The sequence below is a fragment of the Micromys minutus genome (genome assembly GCF_963924665.1).
Source record: "Micromys minutus genome assembly, chromosome: 7".
In the NCBI taxonomy this organism is placed as follows: domain Eukaryota; kingdom Metazoa; phylum Chordata; class Mammalia; order Rodentia; family Muridae; genus Micromys; species Micromys minutus.
This window is the reverse complement of record NC_137976.1, coordinates 1353103-1362511: the sequence shown is the minus strand read 5'-3', so window position 1 is coordinate 1362511 and position 9409 is coordinate 1353103. Positions and strand designations below refer to the sequence as shown.

General features: G+C 46.8%; 1 protein-coding gene across 2 annotated transcripts in view; it reads right to left on the bottom strand.

The window, feature by feature from the left end:
• Positions 1-721: 721 nt before the first annotated feature.
• DSCAM (DS cell adhesion molecule) overlaps positions 722-9409 on the bottom strand; it is a gene marked incomplete at both ends in the record, with an annotated part of 537449 nt that continues 528761 nt past the window's right edge. The window contains one exon of one of the 2 annotated variants that reach the window (XM_080919460.1): positions 722-1014. In XM_080919460.1, coding sequence (XP_080775586.1) covers positions 722-1014 — 293 coding nt within the window. Of the gene's footprint in view, positions 1078-9409 lie in introns of both variants that reach the window. The other variant, XM_080919459.1, reaches the window with a different exon arrangement.

Genomic DNA, 9409 nt, shown 5'->3' with positions numbered 1-9409 from the left:
GTTCACAAACACCAGTATGAGCAGGAAGGAGGCCCGAGCAATGGATAGGAGGTATCAGTAGACATGCAAATAAAGGCAGACCACCTTTTCTCTTTTATTTCGCTTAGACAAAATGCAAAGAGTGTCTCGTTAAATTAAAAAATAAACAGAAAAGAAAACCAAATGTGTCCCCTCCCCCAACCCCCTCACTGACAGCACTCATTCTAATTAATAACAGAAAATCAAACCGAGGGCCTGGTTCCTAGTGGGAAGGAAAGGTGCACAAGGTGAGGGAAGCTGTCCCCTGCCCCCCCCATGTCAACGTCCCTCTTCAATTCACAAATAGGCTAGTCCCCCCATTTCCTTTTTTTTTTTTTTGACTCTTGTGTGCTAGAACTTCTTCTTATGATCAGAAGGTTTAATGAGTCCCCATGCACTTTGTAGAAAACCGGTAAAAATTCTACAGCCTGTGAAAATCATAAAACTGGACTTCTTTCCCCAAAACTCAGATGCCCAGGCAGATGGAACCCACACTCAGACGGAAAAGAAAAAAGAAAAAAAAGTGTAATAGTCTTTGCGCTGTCTGTGGTTTCAGTGTTTTCTTTTTCTTCCTTTTTTTTTTTTTTTTTATATATTTTGGCAATTTTCTTTAATTATAAATATCGGAATTCCGTAAAAAAAAGGTAGCTTTGATTGGATCGTTTAAATTGTATTTACAACCGCTGTCCAGCCGCGCCATGTGTTATACCAAGGTGTAGGATTTTGCGTAGGGATTGCTTCCTTTCAAATGGCCCCGAGAGTCCAGCAGTGACTCTTGGGAGCTGCTCATTTTAGCTGCCTGTCCCAGCTCTGCGCCCTCTCGCTGAGGTAAGGTGGCCACGGCTCCTTGTTGCCACGACTGCTGTCCTTCTCTAGTGGAAGAGGTGGAGGAGGAAGCCTCCATAGGGGTGGGTTCAAGGACTGTGGGGCGCTTCAGGGTCCGACTTTTCTGGGGTTCCAAGCACGCTTGTCCTAAACTCAGGTCCCTGCTGGTGCCTGGTGCGCCCCGGTTTAACAAGAAGTCCATTCGTAGGTATGGAGGCAGGTGTATGAGGTCACCTGGAGACAAACACAGAAAGTTAGATGGTTTCTTCATTTGCTTAACTGGGCAGAACACCTTGGGAACCCACAGTGGGAACTTTAGAGAAAGAGTCCTCACCATGCTGGGGACATTTCTTAAGACACCTCATTCCAAGTGTGCTTCAGAGAGTCACGCGCAACAGTTTTCGGGCTTCTTTCCCATAGGTCACAGAACACTAGTTCTGCAGTAGGAGAGCCCAAGACATGAAGCTAACAAGGTTTAGACACCCTTACCAGAAAGAAGATCAATGTACTCCAGAGTCAGCATGTCTGCTGGATACAAACTGTGAGACCAAACCCCACACGTGATTGAAAGTGGAGGGTAGAGCCATGGAGCTGAAGAAAGGGGCAACTGGCTCTACTCTTGACCATCTCTGGAGCCGTGTGACCTTGGGCAGCTGTGTATGATGGATGGAGGTGAAAACAGCCCAGCCCCCAGCCTCCTCACCAAGGCTTCTCCCAACTGTCTCCATCCCCTTTGTCTTGGCCATGTGGAGATCAGAACAGCATAGACCACACTTCCCTTTCTCCTTGTCTGTAGGGAACTGGGGTGAATGATGCTAGCCTCCGCTGACACTCCCACCTGTGGAGGCTTCCTTTCCTCTAGGATCCTCCTATTGTAACAGGCAAGCCTACACTGATGGGCCTTCTCCTCACAGTCCCCTCCTTTTCTGTGATGTCTTGTTACCTGGCTACAGTCTCCTGAGGTAAACACTGAGGTCTGTTTCTCTCTACCTCCTCCTTCTGTCTTTCTAGGTCTATATTGTGGTCTTTGCACCCTTTCTTCCTTCCCCTAGTCTTTCCTAATCCCCATGAGAATTTCCCAGGAAGCCCCTCGTGTCTCATCTGCCTTGCCATCAATTTCCTTGTAACTCTAAACTGTCTGACATGATGCCTGCAGCTTTCACGTACAGAAGCCATTTTCCTGGAGGTCACCCCCAGCCTCCAGTCATCATTGCTTCCTTGATGCTATTAGCACTGTTCTGCCTCAGCTCTGTGCCTCTGGCTGCCGCTCCTCAGGCTCCTCTATTGCATTGCCTCATGACACAGAACTTTCTCTCCTCAGCCTCATTGGGGAGGCCCAGGTATGTCATCTGTTATCAATAACCCTCATCTCTGTGATCTTTAGAAGCTTTGTGCACATAGACATCCACCACAGTGTAAGATGCCACAGACTGCAAATCCAGGCCAGAAAGACCAGTCCTTATGGCCTCTCAAACCCTAAATACCCCCATTCTCCTATGTGGCCAACATTGCCTAATGCTATCAGCATTTTTTTCAGACAATTAAAACCTGTCTTTTTGTGACACTTCCATCTCCTGCTTACTCTATTTTAATAGTACCCTTTGAATTGTTTTTGACCCCATCTCCACGGACCTTGGGTTGAGTCATTAGTCCATTTCACCAACCCTGGCAAACAGTTAGCATGATGGGACGAGCCTCTGAAGGCAGCCACGCTTGAGCTGGACTCACCTTAGTGTTTTAGCCTCTGTTATCATGGACGACACGCTGGTCACTCTCTAGCCTATCTTCAGCATCTTTTCTCGATCTGAGCCAACCTAGACTAGGACTGTGTGCAGCAGGTTGAGATGACCCCCCCTCGAACGGGGGTCACCTGCCTATCTTGAGGCCTCTCTCAGAGTCTTGGCATACATATCAGGTGAGCAGCTCAGGCCAGAGAGTATGACAGGTACTATGTGGTTTTCCGGCTAAGGAGAACGTGCGGATGAGAGAGGCAGGGTGGCCTGCTCCAGTTGTGGGGGCGGCTATGGCATGTAGGGGGTGAGTATCACTGACATATGAAGGGCGCCTGGGTGAAAGGTCCTCAGGTGTGAAGTGGCACTGAGCGGGGTGATGAGTCTGGTGTGACTCCCTCCGGGTTTTAAGCTCAGAAAGAGAGAGGGGGTAGATAACATGGTGGTGCGTGATGCGGTGCACTGGGAGGTGTTCATACGTCAGAGGCTTGGGCCTCAGGTCTGGGGGGGGGTTAGGATAAATGGGGAGGGACCTTGGAAGAGATTGGGGGTTGCAGCCTCTGTCTTCCTGTGGTAAAAGGTGACCTTCTTGTCACATTTCCACCATGGACCCTCCAGCATTATGCTTTTTTGGTATGTGAGGCTTTCCACTCTGAGTTAAGACAACTTATTTTCTTCATAAATTCAACCTGCCTTTGGTGTTTTGTCCTATTCACAGAATCAAACAAACACAAGCCACTGATCATGAAATGCTGTGAGGGGAAAGGATGGAGAAAGAGTTGGCTTCAGACATGGAGAGATTGGCTTCTCTCATAGCATCCCCAGCACAGCTCAGACTCTCCACCTTTCTGACTAAGATGGCGGGAGGTTCCTGCTTAAAGCCTACAGTGGGGGTGAAGTCAGCACTCCAGAAAGTCCTCTGCTTTCCTCTCTGGACAGTCAGCAGGATGTTAAGGACCACAGTCTATGGCATATGGATTCTAGGGAGAAGTAAACCCAAGGTAAGCACTGAAAAGCACCTTTTTTAAAGGATCCTTTACTCTCCTCAAAAGATTACCAGTCTTTAAGACTTCCCTGCAGGTGAGAAAGAATGACTTTAGAAATTTGCCAAAGGATTCCTTTATGTGTCACACTGGCATGGTATTGATGGTGTGAAGATGATACTCCCTCCCTGTTAAGGACTGAAGAGACCATTGAGGATTTACATGGACTCATTGAGAAGACCCGTGTGTCAGCCACCCGAGTGCCCTGGTCAGGCTCTGAGTTTGGCTCATGGAATTTAACACACTCTAGTTCAGTGCTGACTTCACGAATAAGACCAAGTCCTGTGCAAGTCTAGTCACAAACACTCAGTAAACTGACCATGGCCCTCTGGCGGGGTGAAATGACAGAATTTTACTATCCTTCTGAACAGGGTTTTAGGTACTTGCTTCAGACAGAGGTGACCTCTGCAGAGACTAATGTGAAAAGATAGAATTTGCTCCTAAAAAAAAAAAAAAAAAAAAAAGAAACCTTATGGTCTTAGATTCTTTTTCTTCATTATAGTAATGAATCTATTCTTTAGCTTTCTCTATCAAAGAATTAGTTATGTGGTAATAAATACAAAACCATCAATAGACATGCCATTTAGAAATGAGACAGCTGGCTAGAAAAATGGTCCTGAGGGAAAAGCATTTGTTACACTGTAACCATGACAACTGGGGTTTTGATCCCTAGCATCCAGATCGCTGCTGGGTGGGCATGACCATTTGCCTGTAATTCCAGAGTTCTTATGATGGAGACAGGCTCTCTGGAACAAGCTGGCTGGCCAGGACTAAGCCAGACTGGCGAGCTCTGTGGTCAAGTCAGCCATCCTGCCTTAATGAATAGGGGAGAGAGTGAAAGCACACCATGCATACATGCACAAACCACGCTCCCCTGTGCATGCAAATCAGTAGGATGGAAAATTATTTCTCAGTGTGAGGGACACTTGCTGTATGAATCAATACATGCTACTGGACCAATTCTGAAATGTGTGAAAGCTTACATATCTGGTTCCCTAAAAGTGAGCATTTATTCCAAGAGTCCAATGAGCAAATTATACTGACTTATTCTTTTATTCAATTATGTGGCTATTTTTACCCTGGTGTCCCAGTGTTTAAAATCAGGTGGATCATGTTTATTCAGGGCTGTTTAAAGGGCCAGATTAAGAGGATCTGTGACTGCTTCTGAGATCTGACTCCATCTTGCATGCTTGGGATATTTCTAATGTGCCCTGACATAATTGGGCCTTTGTCTTCACCCCATTCACTCTGCATCAGATTCCCAGACAGTCATGCTACATGCTAACAAGCGTGTAGCATCTCTGTCCCTAGCAGATTACAGATTGCTCTTATTTTGGGATTGGGCATATTGAGACAAATACATTTGAAATGAGAACACAATGCCCTATACTGGCTTCACAGGCAAAAGTACTTGCCACCTTGCCTGGAGGCCTGAGTCTGCTCCCTATGACCCACAGGGCAGAAGTTGTCTGACTTCCACACACGCACACGTGTGCACAAACAACAATGATGGAAATCAATATTTTAAAAACACAATGCCTAAGATTTCTGCCCATAGCATCAGAGAGTTCTCTCTTTTGGTATAGTGGCCAAAAAGGCTTTTTTGACAGTTTTTTTTTTTTTTTAAATCTTAGTTAGAAGCACACATCTTTCACTGTGAAACTGGAAAGATCTTCACAGCTAGGTCTCTTTGCAGGTCAGCAAAGCAGCTCTGAATATCTCTTAAGGAACAGGAGTTAACAGGCAAGTTGTACGAAGTTAGGTTTTGCTCTCATTGGTTTCTCTTTTTTTTTTTAAAATGCAAAGTGTTTTCTAAACAGTGGTTAGAGCAGCTCTTTCAGTGGTGTGAGTGCATCAAACAGACATGCTTAATAATTCACGTGCTCATGAGGAAGGAAGCGCCAGGGGAAGCAAACACTGACCTGTGTTTATGGTCAGCATTTTATGTCGATTGAAATCTAAGTCCACACACTAGTTAAATACTAACTGGGAAATGGAAGTCTGTTTAGATCCTACATTTCTCAGATATCTGTACATATGAAGGTCACCACTGAGACGTTTGCTCTTGGAAGAGAAGAATTCAGGGGAAGGGGAGGGCGGACTACTGGACTATGTCATACTTTTCTGTCCTGTTCCCCCTACCTGTCTGTACCATATGGGGAACACTCATTCTTGACTTCAGTGGGCTGTGAGGTTGGGGTCTGAGTGTGACTCATGTAGATCTGGGCTAGGTTGCCTTGTCCCTAAGATGGGAATACTTGTATCCACTATGGGAGAAGGGGGCTGTGGCAAGGCCTCCATCAAGTAGTTCACATGCAAGTTTCACCACAGAGCAGGAGTTTAGAGGTGGAGGTCTATTGGAAGAATGAGAAAGCTGATTAGTGGTCCCTGTGGACATGTGTCCAGGACTCTGAGGGTGGCTTCAGCCAGAGAAGTGGCCTTTGCAGATGGGATGAAGTTAAGTGACCCAAGAAATGACCGTTTGGATTTAATATGGGCTTTAAATCCAGTGTGACATGTGTCTCTGTAAGAGCCAGGCAGAGGATGTGGGTGTCGCAGAGAGTAGGGAGAGCCATGAGGGAATGGAAGCAGAGCCAGAGCGCTGCGGCCACAAGCCCAGGGGTAACCTGGGGTCAGCAGAGCTGGGGTTGGCCACGAATGTGCTCTTACCTAGAGCCCTCAGAGGAACATGTGTCAGCTGGTGTCTTGACTTTGAACTTCTGGTCTCTAGAACTGCGAGAGAATAAATCTGTTTTAAGCTCCCAAGTTTTGTGGTGACTTGTCACAGCAAGCCCGGGAAACTGATACCTTTTCTTATTGTCTGTGATGGGCTTAGGGAGTCCCCCATCAGCAGACACGCCCCCTCCTTTCCCATTGCCTTCACCAGCCAAGGGAAGAGAAAGGGCTGAAAAAGCCACAGAAAGTTCTTGATAATGCTGGGAGCTCAGAGGAGCTCAGCTGGTGCTGGTACCATCTGCCATCCCTCTGAGCCATAGCCCCTGGCCTGCTCTCCTATCCTGCAGAAGCAGGCCTTGTTGATCTGGCCCCAAAGAAAACCCAGAGCTCAGCAGGGAGGCATCACTGGATCTGACTTCCTGCAGCTCATATAACTCCACAGATGAAATAGACCCAATGCTGGTCAGCCAGGATCTTCTGAGTTACTCATACTTGAAAGCACCAGCAGTCAGCAATGCAAGAGCCCTTTTGCTCTGAATTCCATATACGTACCATGGGTTATATACCAGGGTGCTACCTTTGGCAGGTACATACACCCTGGTCATCCTGTGCATGGGAACTGTGTTGCACAAACCGTAGAGTCAAAACGCAGTCCTCACACTGTCTGCAGAGAGCCAGGCTACAGTCTGCAGCATGGCTTTGGGGTGAGTGGCATTAGTCATTTAGAGAGAGAGTTCAGGAAAGCGGTAAAAACACCCATGCCTAGGTGAAGGGGAACACCTGACCTGCATTCTGTTCTCTATCTTCTATCCCCCTTTCTCTGCTCACCCAACTGCCTGCATGTCTAGTTTCCTTATCGCAGGCCAAGCAGGAACACAGGCTTGATGTCAGAGGCTTACTGGAGTTCCAGCTGGGATTGAAACACAATCCACTATCGGCTCAGGCAACTTTGAAGCACACATTTTCACACCCATCAAGACCCTCTGTTCCCTGCTCTTGGAGTCCACACCTCTGTGTCAGCAAAGAAGCAGGGCTGTAGGAGGCTGGGCTGGGTGGACTAGGGTGTGGTAAGAGTGGGGACTGGATGAGAGACAGCCAAAGGAGTGAAGGAACAGTGGAAGTCAGAGATCAAAGAGATGGATACATACAGGGATACAGAAGCAGAAGGCAAGAAGAAGTGCAGTCAGAGAGAGATGAAAATTAAAGGTAGAGAAAAGCCGTGGAGAAGACAGGCTTCTTATAACTCATGGGACAGACACTGCATTACACCAATGGAATACCCCCTCCTGACCCCCCGGAATGATACACACTTGTTCTAGGCTTTCTTTCTTATCTTCTCCCCCTGGGTCTTGCGGCAGATGACAAATGGCACCCACCACTGCCCTTCTGGGAGGAGCCCAGGCCTTGGATTTGACTCATGTCTCAAAGGAGGAGGGCAATTTAGCTATTAACTCAGTGCTATGTGTTATTTTCTGATACAATATTTCATTTCTCATCCCCTGCCGCAGCCCTCTGGGGACCTTCAATGACAGTAATGTTTCTGAAAGTCCAGATTAAGTAAGTTAGTATCGATTTCTCCCCTTCCCCTAACCAGTCAGCATACAGATGTAATTACTGCCTCCCTGACCCCTCCTAGACACAAATTCTGCTCTATATAGCCTCTCATCCATCAACGCCTAAGGCTCAGAGACTGGCATCCTCCACCAAGGAAGGGGGCAGTCGGGTCTGTCCTGATGGTGTGCAAGCTGCTCTATGCAAATGTTGCCTCCTTTCAGCTAAAAACTTCTTGAGTTTTCTCAATGAATTCAGACTCGTGCACAAATCCTGGTGTGTCATTTCTGGAAAGGGGATTCAGTCTACCTACCTTGTCTCTGTCCCCTGACCCCATGACCAGTTGTCATACACCACAAAAGCAGAAGTATTTGGTCTTGGCCAGTCACTGAGGTTGACCTCACCCCTGGGGATATGTGACATTATTATCATGGGGGAGGGGAGTATGCTACTATCATGTGTAGGTCAAAGGGTAGGGATGATCAGGACCTCCAGCACCACAGATAACCACTCTGCCTCAAGTACTGATGCCACTGCAGTTAGAAGCCCTCAGTGTGAATGGTGAAAGTTCACAAAACTGTAAGCAGGTCCCTCTTACTTTCTAACCTGTGTAGGGCAGTACATTACCGTTTACAATGTAGCAGCCCACAGTAGTTTGACCTTCTTGGAAGACCATTGGAACATGGATCAGACATCCAGTGTCAGAGTCAAAGACCAGGTATTTTCCACAGTGACTCTGGTGAAGTGGTTGCTGAGTGAGCTGGAAGGGTCAGGGTTTGCAAGTTCATGATCACCTTTCCTCTGCTTCCCAACAGCTCTAGGACCCCCTCCCCCAAAGCACCATAGTCAAGGGCAGGAGCACTGAAATGTCTTGAGGTTTTCATGCACTAAGTGGTCTCACCTAAAATATGGGTAAAGTATATCTGCACTGGAAACTGTAAGGTGAGTTTGTCCTGTGGAAGGAATGAATTCATGCACTTTAAGGGCTGGCATCATGGATATATTGTACTCTAAAGCTGCCTTTCCCGTCTCCTCTGTAATATCTTATTATCCAGGAACTGGGAAGCTTCATAAATGCTGTCCCAAATTCATGGAAAAGCTAAGTGTACCACAGTTCTCAGTGGCACAAATTGCCTCCTGGGAGACATAAAAGATACCTTTCATCAATTTCTAACAAGGTTTTGATGTCTGTGCCTGGATGCAGCTGGATATTGACGCAAAACTAAGAAGCAGAGGGCATTCAGACCTCGAGTTCTAACATTTTCAGTGATGACCATGGAGATGAGCCCTGTAACATTACAGTTAAGGAGCTCGTGATGGAAGGCCACTGTGGACTCTGCCCTCAGCTCAGACAGATGGGATCTAACACGTTCTTAGTTTAATATTAATGTCCCACCATGGTAATAAAAACCTTGCAAACCAATCTCTCTGTAAACGAGTCTTCACTCCCAAACAGCGATGAGGAAAATCTCTAAATAAATAATGTGACAGTAATATCAGAGGGCCCAGTGTTTGGGCTCAGTTACTGTTCTTGGCTTGTGGTTTGGAGCCTTCATGTATTTTTAA